This window comes from Myxine glutinosa, chromosome 6 (assembly GCF_964187855.1).
Source record: "Myxine glutinosa chromosome 6, kmMyxGlut1.1, whole genome shotgun sequence".
NCBI classification, from domain to species: Eukaryota; Metazoa; Chordata; class Myxini; order Myxiniformes; family Myxinidae; genus Myxine; species Myxine glutinosa.
The window spans coordinates 139,868,732-139,887,581 of NC_136266.1; the positions used below are offsets into that span (position 1 = coordinate 139,868,732).

Sequence of the window (18,850 nt, forward strand, 5' to 3'; positions counted from 1 at the left end):
GGGTCGGGAAATTGACAGATTGTGTCAATCCCAGTGAGTCACAGAAGTCCTTTGCTGAGGTGCCATGACTGGTGAGAGAGGAACCCACACCCAACCAGGTGGCATGATGACAATTGAAGTCACCACATATGAGGAAGAGAGAGTTGGGATGAGTGGATAGAAGTTGGTCCATGTTGTCAGACAGTGAAATGTAGATGGAGTCATCACTGTTTGGGGGACGGTACAGAACACATATGAACAAAAGGTGGGAGCGGAGAGGAAGCCGTAGCCAGAGGTACTCCTGGGGGTGAGGAGGAGAGAGGGCAGTGCAAGGAGAGTGAGGAAGAGAGTTTTTGATAAAGATAGCCACCCCACCACCAGGCCGAGGCTCAGGTCTATCATACCGGAGGAGGGAGTAACCAGGAAGAGATATTAAGGAATCAGAGACATCTTGAAGGAGGAAAGTCTCTGTTAAGCAGATCAAGTCTGGATTGTCAGAAGCAACCTGTATGGAGAGATCAGTCAGGTTTGAGCGAAGGCCCCGGATGTTTGAGGTCCATACCGTTAATGAAGAGAGAGGGGGAGCATCGGGTACAGGACAGGGGAGGGGAGGAGTAGGGTAAGATGAAGGATGAGAGGGGGAGGTAGGGAGAGCAGTTGTTAGTGTGTCAGCGATTGCAGAAGAGTTCCAAGAAAGGGAAGGATGAGGAGGATGAAAGGTTTGAAGGTGAAGGGATGAGGCACAGTGAGGGGTTGTTTGAGGGGGGGCAGAGGAAAGAAGGAGGTTGGGGGGGGGGGTGGAGGTATGAGATAGAAGGGAGACGAAGTGGGGAGGAGGCAGCTTTGAGGAGGAGGGGAGAGGAGGGAGAATTGGAGAGGAATGGTATGGGGGGAGATTTGAATGGGAGGGGTTGGGGGGGAGTTTTGAAGGGGAGTGAGGGGGGAGTTTAGGAGGGGAAGGGCAAGGGGGGAGTTCAGGAGTGGAAGGGCAAGGGGGGAGTTCAGGAGTGGAGGGGTAGGGGGGGTGTTTAAGAGTGGCGGGGCAAGGGGGGAGTTTAGGAGTGTAGGTGCAAGGGGAGGGATTTGGATGGGAGGGGCAAGAGGGGAGTTTAGAAAGTGGATGATTAATGAAAGACGAACATTGAAAACAAATTGGGTTTGTTGTGATTTTCAAGTTAGCAATCCGGTTCAGAATGATGGAGGAGGGATGGAATGAATGTGAATTTAGACCATGTAGTGAGGGAGACGTATAAGATATTGAATTTCTTTTTTTTGAGGTGGAATGAGTTGGAGAGGAAATTGAGAAAAGCCTTTTAAATAGGAAGAAAAACAGCGTGTTGTAAAATACCACTGAGTAAAACACTGAAGGGGAAAGGTTATACATATTTAAATAATATTTAAACAGAACCGTGAACAATCTTATGTGCACAAAAATACCAACGGGGGGAGAGCCGAGAGGGACCACCACGAGTCACGTGAAGGGCAAACGGTGGATGGCAAGGAGTTAATGGGGGCGGGGCGAACAGCACACCTGGACAGAAAATACAGGATGAGTCAACAGTACACGTGGAGAAAGGAAAATAAATGTTTTTGGTTTTTTTTTTGTTTGTTTGGTTTTTGGGGGGTGGGGGAGGGGGGAGGGGGGAGGTGGGTATTTAGAACGTTAGACAGAGTATTATGTTCGGGGTAGAAGGGAAAAAAACTAAGAGCAAAGCAAAACACGATTAAGATAACAAACACCGACGGGGGTACAACTACAAGGCCGCACACGAGGAGCAGAACACGATTAAATAATTACAAGTTACAGGAAATTCAAACCAAAAGTAACTATAATCAAAACAATAACGCATGGACGATAAAATAACGAGTTGAAACTTGACAATCTATCTGGGGAAATGGGGGAGAAACACGTGGTCGAAGAACGAACGAACGAACGAATAAGAATGAATAAACGAATGAGAACAGAGAAGGAAATTTTTTTTTTTTGGATTTTTTTGAATGATTTTCCTCCGATTTTCATGATGTTGAGTTTTATGAATAGTTTGTAGATGGGGACACGTTTTCTTAATTTACACTCTATTCCTAAATGTTGAAGGTGAAGGTCCTATGGCGGTCAGAAAATAATATGGCCATCATTGGATCACAGATCACAATTGTGCCTCCCATTGCCTTACTCACGTCACCTTCTCACCTTAATCCAAGCTTCTCCTTTTCTCAATTTCAAATTTTCAATTCGGTCCTCCATCCGAACCTCGACGTCTACCTCATAAATAAATGGCTATTTTACTTTTTTAAAGTATGGGTTCAGAGAGTAGGTGAAGGAAGGAGGGCGAAAAGCTCGGACGAAAAAGGTGGGAGGGAAAAGGAAGGCAGGGAGACAGAGACTTGGAGACTTGGACAACAGGGAGAGAAACTTGCGAGACAGGTTTCTGAATGCAACAAATATTTGCATTTGTTTCAGTTGCCTTGTCAGCCGAGTGGACGTCACATAAAGTTTCTGCAGCGATAAGGTCAGTCTGATTCCTTTTAATGCGTCATTATTACCTCCACCACCGAAGGTGGATAGAGGTTATGTTTTCACCCCTGTCTGTTTGTTTATTTATTTGTTAGTCGGTCTGTCTGTCTGTGAACAAGATATCTCAAAATGTTGTGGACAGATTCAGACGAAATTTGGCAGAGACGTAGTGTATGTGACAAGGACGAAATTATTAGATTTCGTGAAGATCCGGATTCGGATCCGGCGACTAGAATTTTAAAAGTGATTCTTCACCATTGGGAGATCGGGCCAAAAACGATACATACAGGATATCTCAAAAGGTTATGGACGGATTTGGACGAACATTGGTGGACCGGTTGGGTGTGTGACAAGGACTAATAGATTCGATTTTGTTGAATATCTGAATATGGATTCGGAAACGCGAATTATTTTAATTTTTAAGTGATTCTTCACCATTGGGAGATGGGGCCAAAAACGATACATAGCAGGATATCTTAAAAGGTTATGGACGAGTTGTGACTTAACTCGGTGGAGAGGTTGGGTGTCTGGCAAGGACGATTCGATTCGATTTTGGTGAAGATCTGAATAATTCGGATATGAGAATTATTTAATTTTTAAAGTAATTCTTCACCATTGGGAGATCGGGCCAAAAACAATACATAGCTGGATATATCAAAAAGTTGTGGACGGATTTCGACGAAACTTTGTGGACAGGTTGTGTGTGTGACAAGGACTAATCTATTCGATTTTGGTGAAGATCTGAATGTGGATTCGGTCACGAGAAGTATTTAATTTTTCAAGTGATTCCTCACCATTGAGAGACCGGCGAAAAGCGATAAATAACTCGATATTTTACAAAAGTTATGGACGAGTTATTATTAAACTTGGTGGACGACTTGGTTAGGTGACGAGAACAAGCCGATTAGATTTTGGCTCAGGTCCGAATCCAGGTCCGGCCTATCAGTGGGATACAAAATATAAACTGATCAGCCCAGAGGAGGTAGGTGCTCTCTCTCTACCAAGTACCCTTCTTGTTGCAGCTGCAGTGAGTGGAGTTTCTGTCTTCGTAGATCAGAGGAATTGTTGAGAATTTCAGGAGAATTTTCACATGCCTTACCTGTTGTTATTCTTTAAATCGTTACAAATTGCAATGATTTGTTGTTATTATTTGAATGAGGACTCCGCTTTGAGGTCGCACGCTCGAGTGGTTGATTTCATAGTAACTTGAGATGGTGTCATATAGACACGTTTCCAAAAGTCACAAAATTCCGTCTTTTTTGAAGGACCGACAAGTCCATTTTTCCGTATAGTAACGATCCAAGTACGTAAACGGATTGGGGGGCCTTAGTAAACTTAGTACATCTCAGAAATCGCGCCTTGTGGAGTCTCAACCTACAAGATTACTGCAGGACCTCGTTATTTGTGACGTCACAAGCATGTTTTGCTGTACGACTCTGCATAGAGATCCCACTAACAGGCAGCCAACTTGACACAACTGTGGGAAACCTTGGAGTCAACATGGACCAACATCCCTGTGGAACGCTTTCGACACCTTGTGGAGTCCATGCCCCCGACGAATTGAGGCCGTTCTGAGGGCAAAAGTGGGTGCAACTCATTATAAGGAAGGTGTTCCTCATGTTTTGTACACTGAGGGTATATGTAAGCTTTATTTCTTCAAATGGTGCCAGCTTTAATGTACCAATACGTTTCCTGCTACATGTAAAAAAAATGTACCTAAGAGGCTGATCTTACTCCTAGAAATGTGTGTCCCTTCCCTTGATCTGGGGCCACCCCCGCTTTGGCCTTGCCTTTGGCCACAGTTTTGTGTTGAGGTACTCTGTTTTGTGAAGTTCTGATTAAAGTTCCAAAGTTCCCTTTTGCAACTCCACAGCAAAATCACTCCAGTAACCCCGAACGGAGTTGTGCACGTCCAAGTCTACCGGGCAACTCGAATTAAGAAACACAACATTTGCTCATTGTCATCAGATCATGTCTAATTCCCTGTTACATGACACTGATTCACACCCACATGAGCCTTCCGTTTGCACTTGCATCGCACAATCCGGCATAGAGTTCTGCAATCACACTGTGTGAACAGAAGAATAGCCCCTGGAGTTGGTCGTGGTGTCATCAGGTGTAGCTCCAAATACAGTGTTTGTGTCAAAGCGTGTTGTAATGGAGACTGCAAGTTAAGACGCTGCTCAGTTGCGTGTGTCAACACGTACGGCTGCTCAGTTACACGCTTCAAGCGCAGTTTGAAGGAATCTGAAGTTGGTGGCAGTTTCTGACCGGTTGCATTCTTTTTGGAGAAGTAAACATCTTGCTAGAATAAGTAAGCGAGACGAGTGACACACATGTTCCTTGTGTGTCTCCAGGAACTTGCATCGAACTCCCCATTCCTTGCAATGCATTAATCAAATCATGATGTCAGTTTAGCATCTTCATCCATTTGTTTTCCAATTCCACAGAAAGCACTTGTGGAACCGCATCCACTCAAAGTGTGAAGTGAAGTCAGAATATGACAGCCATCTTGGCCAAGATCTTGAACAACTGTATGGATTGGAATACAGTATATCTGTGTTTTTTGGCAGTTCCGGGTTGAAGAAACATTTCTTCAAGGCCATAAGTATACAGTACATGGGACACATTACTGTACATGGGTGTACATGCATTACTGTACATGGTTGCATGGGAGTACATAGGACACAGTATACAGTACATGGGACACATTACTGCAACGTCAGCATCTGTACTCCGAGAGACAGGGGGTGAGAGACAGGAAGGAAGAGAGGAGGAGAGCGGGTGAGGGAGGAGGGGAGTGTGGAGTATGGAAAGAAGAGGGGAGGATGGGATGGATAGGGGGGGGGGGAGGAAGGAAGGGGATGGGGGGAGGGAAGTGTGAGGGGAAAGAGGTGGTGGGAGATGGGTGCAGGGTAGGGGGGAGGTGGAAGGGAGGGGATAAGAGAGGGGAAGGAGAACGGAGCGAGAGGGAGAGAGGAGGGGAAGAGGAGGGTGGGGAGGAGGGAGAGCAGAGGGGAGCGGGGAATCCATTATGAGTCCCCTTAGGCCTACCAAAGCAGGTTTTCCAGTTGCAGTTGATTTACCAATTAGCTTTACAAGCCCAGACATGACAGTGGTGAACGAAGGAGCTTTTATATAATCCATAATACTATAAGGATTTCCCGTTCCCTTTTAAAAGTCTCAGAACTTCGGTAAGGCCAGATTTAAAAAAAGAGTTGTTGATCGTCCCCGCCCGACCCTACGAAACACACCCGACCCGAAACTTTTTTTATTTTGAAAAAAATCATTAAAAATGATCTTTTCACATTCAAATTTGGCGCCGTTCTGCACCGCATGCGCAGTGCGTGCTGCGCAGAGCGTCGCAAGTGCCTCGGGCAACTTCACCCATTTTACGTTGGCCATTCATGGCGGCCATTGTGTGAGATTTTTCCCGCTGAAATATGTATTGATTCGTGCTAGAATCGGCTTGAAATGCTTATTGTGATCGCATCAATAGCCCGTGAGGGCTCTTCCAAGACGGTGAAGGACTGGTTTGCGTGCAATATCGAGTTGGATGTTACAATCTCGGACTTCTATGCAGACTTCTCAGGCGGCAAGTATGATGGGGATAGGGAGCCATTGCCTGACGATACACGCGGTACTTTTGTCAAAGTATTCGCCGACCCCAGTAAAACTGACATGACGAAAGCTTCACCAGCTTGCAAAGTTTCTGATGTGACAAAGACTCTTGGCTCATTTCTCAAATTTGTGTTGGCTGCAGACATGGCCACGGATCACAGGATGGAACCCGATGAATGAAGAAATAAAATCATTTTGAGGAGAAAGGAGTCTTTATTTCATAGTTTTCCATGTCAACAAAACTCAATGGAAAGTAGGAAAAAAATAAAAAAAAATAAAAATAAAAACCTCCCTCCCTTCCCGAACTTTTGAGAAAAAGGACGCTCAACAACTTTTTATTTTTATGTGGCCTAATCTAGGCTCCATCAAACTAGCAGTAGCCGGTAATCTTCATCATGATGAAGCAGCACTTACCGTAAAATGGGGGTGAATAGGGACACAAACTGAAAAAAAGTTCGGAAACGGATCTCAACGTCGGCTCCTCTTCCTCTTATCAAGGGTGGATTAATCCCCTTGTCTGTGACTGACCGACGTGGTCCTCGAAGTTACAACGTCCTTACCGGACCGACGGTAGGTAGGGTCCGTAGGCCTCGGGGTTCGCTACTTACCTAATTACTACCGCCAGCCAGGAACGAGGGAATAACCTCTGCCCGAGCCGCAGCGTTGATGGATTACGCCGAGCGAAGCGGACTGCGGCGCGAGCCGTTTATCGAGGGACTAAACCCGATTCATATGCGTTGGCCAAAATCGCACCACAGGTACTCAATGGGGAAATCTCTAAAACGACCGAATGTGAAGGAAAGAAGACGAAGGTAGGAGGAACAACTATTTATTATGGCTATGCAAAACTAATCAAAGAAGGGAACGAAAGTAATTTACAGGGACAATGGAAAAAGCAGACACTGTGGTGCGGGAGCACACACGTTGAACAAAGGTAGGCCACAACGCTTTGGTTATCATCGAGCTCTTTATTCATTGCTCACTCATCCGCACTGGAGCGCTCCGGGCTGCGTGCCCGGTGTATATCCCGCGGCCACGCCTACCCCTCGGGCGTGGCCGCCGCCCACTTGGTGCGTGGAATGATGCCCTCACGCCAGTGAGCTTTCGTGTCCGCCACACGCGCCCCCCCCAGAATTCCCGCGCACCTGGAGGGCCAGTTTGCGGGGCAACCGGATGACCCGGCCGAAGCGCCCTCTGGCGACTGGCGGCGTCCGGGGTGCAGGGATGCCTCTGGTTGCACCCGGGATGGGTGCAGGACCGGGGGGCGGCGTGCCGGCGGGCCTGGGCAGTGCCAGGGGTCCGCCTGCAGGGGGGCGGGCCCGACGAGGGGGCCGAGCCACCAGCGGTGGGTGGTCCACGTCGAGGTGGGCCGGCTTGAGGCGATCCACGGAGACGCGGTCGGGAGTGCCGCCGATGTCCAAGGTGAAATGTTTCACCCCGGTCTCCAGCACGCGGAAAGGCCCGTCGTACGGGGGCCGCAGTGGTGTCCGGTGGGCGTCGTGCCGGACGAAGACGTACTCCACGGTGCGAAGCTCCGGGGCGACGTGCATAGGCGGGTGCCCGTGGTGCGCCGTCGGCACCGGGGCGAACCTCCGGGCGGTCTCCTGCAGCGCGGAGTGCTCCTGCGCCGCGGACCATGGTGCCGTGGGGTCGGGGAGGAACTCGCCCGGCACCCGCAGCGGCTGTCTGAAGACCAACTCCGCCACGGATGCGCGCAGGTCGTCCTTGGGCGCCGTCCGGAGGCCCAGCAGGACCCAGGGGAGCCTGTCGACCCAGCCGCCGTCGCGGAGGGTGGCCCGGAGCGCGGCCTTCAACGAGCGGTAGAACCGCTCGCACAGGCCGTTGGCCTGGGGGTGGTAGGCCGTGGTTCGGTGCAGCTGGACCCCGAGCCCCCGCGCGACCGCCCCCCAGAGCTCCGAGGTGAACTGGGGGCCACGGTCGGACGAGTTGTCCGAGGGGGCGCCGAACCGGGCGACCCAGGTGGCGATGAACACCTGCGCCATGTCCGCCGCCATCGTCGCCGCCAAAGGCACGGCCTCCGGCCACCGAGTGGTGCGGTCCACCATGGTGAGGACGTGGGTGAAGCCCCGCGAGGGGGGCAGAGGTCCCACCAGGTCCACGTGCACGTGGTCGAACCTACGTGCCGGCACCGTAAACGGGGCCAATGGGGCCTGGGTGTGCCGGTGCACCTTCACGCGCTGGCACGCGAGGCACGTCCTGGTCCAGCCGCGGACGGCCTTCCGGAGGTCATGCCAGACAAACTTGTCGGCGACCAACCTCTGGGAGGCCTTCGTGCCCGGGTGGGACAGGCCGTGGACGGCGTCAAAAACCTGGCGCTGCCAGCCCGCGGGCACGATGGGGCGAGGCCGCCCGAGGGAGACGTCGCACAAGAGGGCCGCGCCGTCGAACGGCACCTCGGTGACGCGGAGGCCCATGACGGCGGTCCGCAAGGCCTGGACGCCGGGGTCGGCGGCCTGGTCCGCCGCCATCCGGGCATAGTCGATGCCAAGGTGGACTGCGTGGGCGATGGACCGGGAAAGGCAATCCGCCACCGGGTTGTCCTTCCCCGCGACGTGCCGGATGTCCGTCGTGTACTCGGACACGGCCGAGAGGTGACGCTGCTGCCGGGCCGACCACGGCTCGGCGACCTTGCCCATCGCGAAAACCAGTGGCTTGTGGTCGACGAAGGCCGTGAACGCACGGCCCTCGAGCAGATGGCGGAAGTGCCTGACCGCCAGGTGAAGCCCGAGCAACTCGCGGTCGAAGGTACTATAGCGGCGTTCGGGTGGGCGAAGCTGCCGGCTGAAGAACGCCAACGGTTGCCAGGCACCACGCACCCATTGCTCGTGCACTGCGCCCACCACGTAGTCCGAGGCGTCGGTGGTGAGGGCGATCGGTGCATCGGGCGCCGGGTGCGCGAGCATGGTGGCGTTAGCCAAGGCGAGCTTTGCGCCCGCGAACGCCGCGTCCATCTGCTCGGTCCAGGTAACGTCACCTTTGCCCGGCTTGCCCCGGAGGGCCTCGTGCAAGGGGCGCAGGAGCTTGGCGATGCGGGGCAGGAACCGATGGTAAAAGTTTACCATGCCCAGGAACTCCTGGAGCCCCTTGATCGTGCGGGGGCGTGGAAACCCCTTCACCGCCTCCACCTTGGCCGGTAGGGGGACGGCCCCGTGCCTGGTGACGCGGTGCCCCAAAAAGTCGATGTAAAAAGTCGATTTGAACGCTCGCTTTGATAACTCGACCAAGAGATCACTCCGCGGGACCCAAAGCCACGCCTGTCGGTGATGTCACTTCAGCCCTGGTTGGCTGGTTAAGGCTTACCGGCCCCGCCTTTGACGGCTGGATGACGTGGCCACACCTTCTCCTTGGCGTTCCGCCCCCTTTTTCCGGGCCTCACCGCGTGGCTTATGGCGGCGTTTGAGCGAGCTCCAGCTCAAGGCAGCGAACGCTGCTAACAAAGGCGCGTAACAAATTGGGAGGGGCCATGGGCAGACTGGAGGGCGCGTAATGGCGTTGCTTGGAGAGGGAGGCTGCCAAAATGAACGGAATGGCCTACTTCTTATTTGATTGACACAATGCAGATTCAACTATTGGAAACTTGGCCTTACCTATACACATACTAATGAAATAACTGAAGTCCTATGGTGACCTACGTGTTGCTTGTGGCCTACCTATGGGGTGCAACCTTTAACCTTTTAATGTCATATTTACACAAGTGTGGGTTCTAAAACCGCAACAATATATACAGATATATATATATATATATCTGTGCAGTGTCTGTCTTGTGTTGTCTTGTCTTGTGTTGTCACTGAACTACTCCCTCAAACTTTTGTGAAATCGTACAATTCCAACTTGACCCACGGCGGGAGTATGCGCTCTACTGAGTGGCGTTCTAGTTTATTCCTAGATTATGCTCAAGAAATTTCATCTTGATCAAATGAAGTTTTGTACTTGTCGAATTATGACGTCATAAAGGAGGCACCTATGACATCATTAATATATTTTATTCCCCATGGAGAGTTCTTTACAATGAGCCATGTCTCAATTGTTTATATTCAGTGCTTTCGGAGATATAGAGGTGCAAATTTTTTCGTTTTTTTCCAAGATGGCGGCCGAACCACGTGATCTATGACGTCATAATTATCAATAAAATATTCTGCAGGTTGAGTTGCACCTTTGGTGAAACGGACCAACAGACCTGTCAATCAGACCTACGGTTGCAGAGAAAATCATATTTATTCTGTGCGGACAAACAGACAGACAAACCGACAAGTGAAACATCACTCATAGAGCGACACTTGGCAAAACAGAACAAAGTAGAATGGCACTCAGTAGAGCGTCCTTTGACCTCAAAAATAATTAGTGGTTGAATTCAGTGACCTGATATGCAAATCGCCTTCAAAGTTTAAGTTAATCTGATGAAAATTGACAATTTTAGAAATTTGGCCGATGTTGACCTTTTGCCTATGTTGACCACAAAAATTGTTGGTGGTTGGTTTCAGTAAACCGATATGAAAATCCCATTCAAATTTCAAGTCAATCGGATGAAAATTGAGTTTAGAAATTCGAAATTGTTGTTGAGCTTTGGCCTATGTTGACCTTTTGGCCTATGCTGATCTCAAAAATTGCTGGTGGTTGAATTCAGTTAGCAGATATGAAAATCACATTCAAATTCCAAGTCAATCGGATGAAAATTGAGGAATTTAGAAATTTGAAAACATTTGTTGACCTTTGGCCTACATTGACCTTTTCGCCCACGCTGATCTCAAAAATAGTTTGTGGTTGAATTCAGTAAGCCGACATGTATATCCTCTTCAAATTTCAAGTCAATCGGATGAAAAGTGAGGATTTTAAAAAATTCAAAAAAAGTGGTTGACCTTTGGCCTATGTTGACCTTTTGGCCGATGCTGATCTCAAAAATAGTTGGCGGTTTAATTCAGTAAGCCGACATGTATATCCTATTCAAATTTCAAGTCAATCGGATGAAAAGTGAGGATTTTAAAAATTCAAAAAAAAAGTGGTTGGCCTTTGGCCTATTTTGACCTTTTGGCCTATGCTGATCTCAAAAATAGTTGGTGGTTGAATTCAGTAAGCTGATATGTAAATCCTATTTAAATTTCAGGGCAATCGGATGAAAAGTGAGGATTTTAGAAATTCAAAAAAAAGTGGTTGACCTTTAGCCTATGTTGACCTTTTGACCTTTTGACCTCAAAAACATATAGGAATTTGTCGGACCACGAACTCTACCATTTGGTGAAGTTTCGGGAAGATCGGTTAAAAACTGTAACCTGTAGGAAAGTATAAGTGAGCGGACAGACAAACACACTAACACACACACAAACACACAAACCGGAGTGATAAACATACTTGAAATTTTTTTTTTTTTTTGCCAAGTAACAAACTAACGGACTCAAATGTAAAAACCTCTCCTCTGGCGAGGGTAATAATCTACCACTTCACTGATCGTCAATGGACGCTCCCTTGGCCTACGCTTGTATTTAAACAGGGCGGTGGGGTCGTTCATGCTCACAAATTGTGACGTCACTAAAAAAAAACCCTCCATGCCGAGGGACAAATTAATTTTGGGGCGTGGTGTATATAGAGCCTTCGTTGTCAAAGAAGAAGAAGAAAAATAGGAGGAAGAAGAACACGAAAGAGTGCAACCTTGGAGTTCTGGTATTTCGCTGTACGATCTCTTCTCTTCTCCTTGTCTCCAAATGATTTCCTCTCGGGTTTCCGGATAATCTTAATTTGTCTTGATGGACTCTGTAACACTAACAGGAGATGTCGAAGACGAGAGTCCCGTGGTGAATATCCGAGAATGGTGGAGGGTTTTAGTTTACTCTTCTCAGTCAGGATAAACAGCCCCGGAGGTATTTAATCATTGTTTTGGTCGTTGATGGCGTTCAAGTTGTGTAAACTCTGTTAAATTGGCGACCACGATCGAGAAATGTTGAAAGTGAAAAACAGCCTGGATGTTGGATCACGTGATTGATTTATTGATCCCTAGATTGGAGGCAGTGGTTATGTCTGAACCTTGTGTATTCGTAAACTTCACTGATATCCATAAAACTGTGCACATGTGCTCGGTGTACCCAGAATCAGATCGTGCGCTCAAAATAACTATACCCCCGAGAGTATGGTGAGACTGACTTGCGATTTTTCCTTGGGCAGAAGAAGAAGAAGTCGAGGAGGAGGAAGAAAACTATGTAGGAAGGTTCGAGAGTACAACCGTGGAATTCTGGTATTTCACGTCTCGATCTGTTACATGACCCTGCCGGAGGGAGGGGTATTGGTAGCCACTGGCACAAAATCCATTTGCCCCACTCCCACGTGGCCCCATTCCCCGAGGGAGCGGGTGTTTCTGGTTCAGTGCAACAGGAAAAAGTTTCGGGAGCCACTCATTTTGTAGTTGTCTGAGTAGCACCGGATTAAACAGTCCACGAACCCCAAGCCCACCGTCCTATCGCCCCCACCCCCTTCCGTCCCCCACCCCCTCCACTTCCGTCCCCCACCCCCTCCACTTCCGTCCCCCACACCCCCTTCCGTCCCCCACTAGCCCTCCCCCCTTTCCGTCCCCCACCCCCACTTCCATCCCCACCCCTCCACTTCCGTCCCCACCCCTCCACTTCCGTCCCCACCCCTCCACTTCCGTCCCCACCCCTCCACTTCCGTCCCCACCCCTCCACTTCCGTCCCCACCCCCTCCACTTCCGTCCCCACCCCCTCCACGTCCGTCCCCGCCCCCTCCACTTCCGTCCCCCGCCCCCTCCACTTCCGTCCCCACCCCCTCCACTTCCGTCCCCACCCCCTCCACTTCCGTCCCCACCCCCTCCACCTCTGTCCCCACCCCCTCCACTTCCGTCCCCCACCCCCCTTCCGTCCCCCACCCCCCTTCCGTCCCCCACTCCCCCCCTTCCGTCCCCCACTCCCCCCCTTCCGTCCCCCACTCCCCCCCCTTCCGTCCCCCACTCCCCCCTTCCGTCCCCCACCCCCCTTCCGTCCCCCACTCCCCCCCTTCCGTCCCCCACTCCCCCCCTTCCGCCCCCTTCCGTCCCCCACTCCTCCCCCCTTCCGTCCCCCACTCCCCCCCCCTTCCGTCCCCCACTCCCCCCCCTTCCGTCCCCCACCCCCCCCTTCCGTCCCCCACCCCCCCTTCCGTCCCCCACCCCCCCTTCCGTCCCCCACCCCCACCTTCCGTCCCCCACTAGCACTAGCCCTCCTCCCCTTCCGTCCCCCACCCTCCACCCTTCCGTCCCCCACCCTCCACCCTTCCGTCCCCCACCCTACCACCCTTCCGTCCCCCACCCCCCCTTCCGCCCCCCCCTAGCCCTCCCCCTTCCCCTTCCATCCCCCATCTCCTAACTACCGCACGGACCCACAAATATGAAACGTATCATTCCTATCCTAAACGCAATACAACCCTGACGGCTAGAGTCGGGGCAGAGCACGCAGAGTGACTATAAGTATAAGCAACTTGATTTTTTTTTTTTTTTAATACATGGTCTAAGGCCGATAATGGAGATCACACACGCACACACACTGGTGGGGACATACATATGGGGCGCAGGAGCATTACCTAAGGGGTGAAGCACGAGTTTCGAAAAGAGGAATAACATTAGCCTTAAAGGAGGGGATAGAGTTTATTTTTATTTTTTTTTCCTTTTCTTTTACATATCACACACAAATAACACACACACACACACAGTGGATGCTTTGAGACCTGGGAGGGCTATGTTCCACCTTCTGAAACCCGCAGATGGAGACGACCAACGAGACAAACACAACACAGCCACTGACATTGGGGGAAGTGCCGTCACTTCCCGAAATACGAGTAATATGGCTCCCAGCGACGTCCCAACAATTGCGTCGCTTTTCTCACCATACTCGGCAAGGCTATTTCCTTCTCCCCATGGATGTCAACCTTTGGGGATTGTCCGTGCGCTGTCATTTTAAATGCTGAACGTCAAGCAAGGAAGCAGCATGTACCATTTTTAAAGTCTTTGGTATAACTTGAACCCGTCCAAACTGGATGGGTGTTTTTTTTAGGAGACACCATTTCCTTACTGGATGGCCGTTTGCTCCCTATGGGAGATCATCAGCCCTTTGTCAGGTGTTGTTTTTGGCCCTGGCAGGGTGTCAGTCACCTTTCCCACTAGCAAATCCAGTGGTTTAGTCGCCGACAACCCGACCATGCGGCACTGCGGCAGGTAGCACTGCGTTACATGTTACCAGTGGGAATCCCAAAAGACTGGCCTGAATTTAAAATTAATAATAATTAATTGTAATACTTAAATAAGTAACCAATACATAACAAGAAAGCATCTGAAAATACAAAGCCCATCCACGTCAGTTTGTATTCTTCTTCTGTACGCTCAAGATAATGATCGTTTTTAAAAATACAATGAAAATTGTTGATTTTATGCAGCCTTGACCCTTGACCTTTTGATCTAAAAAAAAAAAAATTAGCTTCTAGCTTTTGATTGGTGAACAGTTTCAGTGACCAAATATGCAAATTCTTCAAATTGCAGGTCAATCGGATGAAAATTGATTTTGGATGACGCTGACCTTTTGAAAATTATTAATTTGCCCTCTCAATATTACGGGCTAATTACCGGTAATTGTTTACCTGTTTTACGGTACATAACAACAGAAGCCACCATCATGTCTTGCTGATAGAGAATTTCTCGACAATGTCATCAAATAACACGGATGTCATGAAGGTGTTCTCAATTGCAAGTAAACTCACGGCATTCAGTCTTTTCTGGCCCATTGTTGATCACAGGTAGTGAGTGCTTCACCCATTTCAGCACTGAAAAGGATCTTTCCCCTGAGCAGATATACCAGGATGCACAGATACATTCTCAGACAAATGTAAATGTTGGGGAACGAATTAGACAGGCTGAAATCCCTCATCTTTAGCAACTCATGGGCAGATGTAATCAGCTATCCTTATCAAGAATTCACTTGAAATGGCAGAATTTGTTTGCGAGCCCCCTTTTATCATCCCATGGATAAATTTACATCAACTCACCGGTAGCTACTATCATCTCCATGTGGCTTAAAGAGCAAACTTTGGATATGAATCCCAATTTCTGTACAGTGCTTCCTAAGCCTCGTTACGTCTGGAATTCCTTGGAGAAGCGATCACAGATTGTGTAGTGTTTCCACAATGGATCCCTCTCGTCCCGTTGGTCTCACCTCGCTCTCCAAACATTCTCTTCTATGTTTTTGTCCACTTGGAATCGTTAGACTTTCAGCTTTATTCTGGAAAGTGTCAAAGTTCCTTCAGATCCTGGAAGCAGCATCAGATGAGTGACTTAAACGGTGTGCTAATGACGCCCAACGCTACATGAATTTGCAGTGTTTTGGCTGTTGTGTTCATTCTTGGAAAGATAGTATCCCACAATACAACAATGACAGCCATCTCTAGGGCCTCAAGTTGTGCCATTTTGGGAGTTTTCTCAGCATTATAAATTTCTGCCAGGGATTCCTGGATGGATTTATAGCAGAAACGTAGGACTTTGGTTGCATCTGCTTTTGCTGACCACATATCTGCTTTTTCTTTTGCTGCTGACAGATATTTCAACGTGAGACCGTCACGTTGTACGTGCCCTTGTAGCACCTCTTGGTGCGTAAAAGCGTAGAAGCGGAGAAGAGATTGTACAAATTTTGTACAAAACAAAAAAAACGAAACTACCTCGAAGCAACACTCTGCTGCACAAGATCCATTTAAACTGAGTGAGTGTGTATAACATGGGACATATTCTGCCAAAGGATTCACATTTTTTTGTATTTGTCTGCCATGTCTCTTGCACTGTCATATCGTTGACGGTGGACAATCTTCGATGTCAACTTGGATTTTATTGACCAAACGACCAAGCAAAGTTAAACTATGCTCCATGCGATCTCCGCTAGACAGAATATACCTAATCACGAAGGTAAGTTAGTCAGTGTGGGCTACATGAGGGGTGGAATCCACAACAATAGAGTAGTATTTTCAGGCTTTAAATTAATCAACAATAGATTATTAGGGCTTTATCACTCATCGGTTGTATGAATTAATAATAACTAGGGCATGCCCGTACTATATATAAGCTAGGACGTGCCCGTACGTGGGTGCCCGTTCCTTGCCAAAAAAAAAAAAAAAAAAAAATTTGTGTAGGGGTGTGTGTGTGTGAACATCCTAGGGCGTGCCCGTACGTGGGTGCAAAAAAACATGCGTGCAAACAACAACAAAAAAAAACTTTGAAACCACGTGGCAGTAACGACCACAGAACCCCCCCCCCCCTCTATTTACATGAATGGTTTGGTCCATTCGCAACGACCACAGAACCCCCCCCCTCTATTTACATGAAATGGTTTGGTCCAAAGCGAACGGCTTGCGGTGTTTGGTAAAGAAATCGCCATAGCTCGGTAACTACTTGTCCGATTAATTTCAAACCTTGAAAAGGCACATCCTCGGGTCCCCAGCAATATACCTGGCAAGTTTCAAGTATATCGGACCGGTAGTTGTCGAGAAACAGCGGTCACAGACAAACATACATACATACATACATACATACATACATACAAACATACAAACATACACACAGAGATTACTGGAATTATAGATAGATAATAATGCATTTATTTTATATAGCGCTTTTCAGGAAGCCCAAAGACGCTTTGACAGAGTGCAAAACATAATGCATAGCAAAACATAATTTCATCACAGATAGTGGATGACAAGTAATTAACACGACCTCTGCTACAATGTCCATATTTAGCCATGTGTCCTGACAGGAACGGATCAAAAAATGACTGTAGTTCAAAACAACCCAGGTAATTTGAGTTGTTTGAAAAAAAGATGTTCGTTTTCTCCGTGAAATTGAAGACCACGAGAGGCTGAACACTGTACAGTGCTGACGACGCTTTTAAGAACGTTTCTCCAATGATCTCTAATTCCGCCTGGGTAACTAGACTGCAATCAATTCTAGTTTTTTGTCTGTACAGCCATACTGAGGATTGCATTTAGATGATCACGGGAATTTTCATGTTCACACAAGCGCAAGTGATATTTTCCCAGTTGTTATATCCAGATGTGAGTGTACATACAGGAAAGGAAACTTTCTTGGAAAACAGGAAACATAAATGTTATATTTCTATAATTTTAATTAAAATTTACCCACAACTCATCATATAAATTTACCTGTGTGTTACCCCAGTATTAATATCACTAAACATACGTGTCGCCGCTGTCCCCATAATTTTATTTTATACAGGAAACTTTCTTGCCAATGAGTTTGCAAATGTAGCGGAACACATCACCAGTAGATGGAGAGTAAATTGGCCACTCTCTGACTCGTAACTCACCATTCTGTCCTTCATGAAACGGTGTTCCCTCTTCAGTTGCCCTTTCTTGTTGCTGTAAGTATGCTCCGATGTGCTGAAATCCCAAATGTTTTGGTTTGGCTTTTTTGGGGAAAAAAATATTCTCTTATCTCATCGATTCCCTTACTTATCTATTTCTGTTCATTGAGCCGTAGCCTCAAAATGTTATGGACGAATTTGGACAAAACTTAGTGGGCAGGTTTGGGTGTGTGACAAAGGTAAATCAATTCGATTTTGATGAAGATCTGGATACAGAGATCTTTTAAAATTTTGTCTGATTTTTCACCATTAAGAGAGATGAGGCCAAAAACGATATATATCGCACGATATTTCAAACAAATTAAAGACTTGTTATGACAAAGCTAGGTGGATGAGTTTTTTTTCCAGATCCAGATCTGGCCTATCAGTGGGATACAAAGTTTAAAAAAAATTTCAGCCTGGCAGAAGTATAGATTCTATCAAGTCGTTCTAGTTTCTTCGTACACTCCAATTTCCAAACTATCAATTTGGCTCCAGCTCTGAGTCGGCTGGGACTTCTGGAATGAATTTTTGCATCAATAATGGGAAAAAGTGTGTGGGGTTGACTTTTTGACCATGACCTAATTTTAGGTCATGACCCAATTATAGACATTTTGACATTTTTCACCAAAACGCCCCTGGTTTGTCTGATCAGAACAAATTTGCCCTCTCTCGATAGCCCAGAGCAGTGGTTCCCAAGCTTTTTTGGTGGCGACCCTGAATGCAATCTTGTCCAGGCCTGGCGACCCGAAACACTGCACATGCAGTGTTAATGACCTATCACTTTGATACATTGTGTTTATTCATATAACTTTATTGAATTAATTACCATCTCATAATTATTTTCAAAGTTTTTAATTGGACAAAATGAAACAAATTTACATGAAAATGAGACTTTATTACACAAAGATTTTCTCAGTGGCTACCATGATACTGCTTCATTTTGTGGGTAAGCTCCTCTAAGTTTGGTTTTATGTTGATGGACAGAGCACAACACAAGTCATACTGAGGATCCACATGGTTTCTTGCTTTAATCTTGATTGCAACAAGACCTGACCTTGCTCACAGAGATGTATTGTTGGAAAAGGGATGAGTTTTTTCAGACTGCCGAGTCAGAATGGGCTTATCCTCAAGTTGGGTCCAAAATTTCGAATACGGGAGCTTTTCAAAGCGTTGCTTCTGCACTTGATTTTCCTGGAGTTCGACAAGTTCTTCTTGAAATCCTGGAATATCTTCTCCGACTTAACTGATGTCCACATTGAACACATTTCTGATCCAATTATGCTTCTTGAGGTCGACGTTTTCTGGAAAATACCTGTCCATTTCTTCCTTAAGGTTCATCAGA

The 18,850-nt window shown here is 47.8% G+C and overlaps 1 protein-coding gene across 6 annotated transcripts in view; it reads left to right on the forward strand.

The window, feature by feature from the left end:
- Positions 1-2,366: 2,366 nt before the first annotated feature.
- Positions 2,367-18,850, forward strand: part of LOC137430363 (synaptic vesicle 2-related protein-like) — a 173,349-nt gene continuing 156,865 nt past the window's right edge. For 2 of the 6 annotated variants that reach the window (XR_013623870.1, XM_078780603.1), the window contains exon 1: positions 2,367-2,489. Coding sequence is in view for 2 of the 6 variants with exons in the window: in XM_078780603.1 (XP_078636729.1) it covers positions 2,413-2,489 (77 nt within the window). In the remaining 4 variants the exon portion in view is untranslated. Of the gene's footprint in view, positions 2,490-15,694; positions 15,856-17,386; positions 17,524-18,850 lie in introns of those variants that run through there. The other 4 variants (XM_078780606.1, XM_078780607.1, XM_078780608.1 and 1 more) reach the window with 4 other exon arrangements.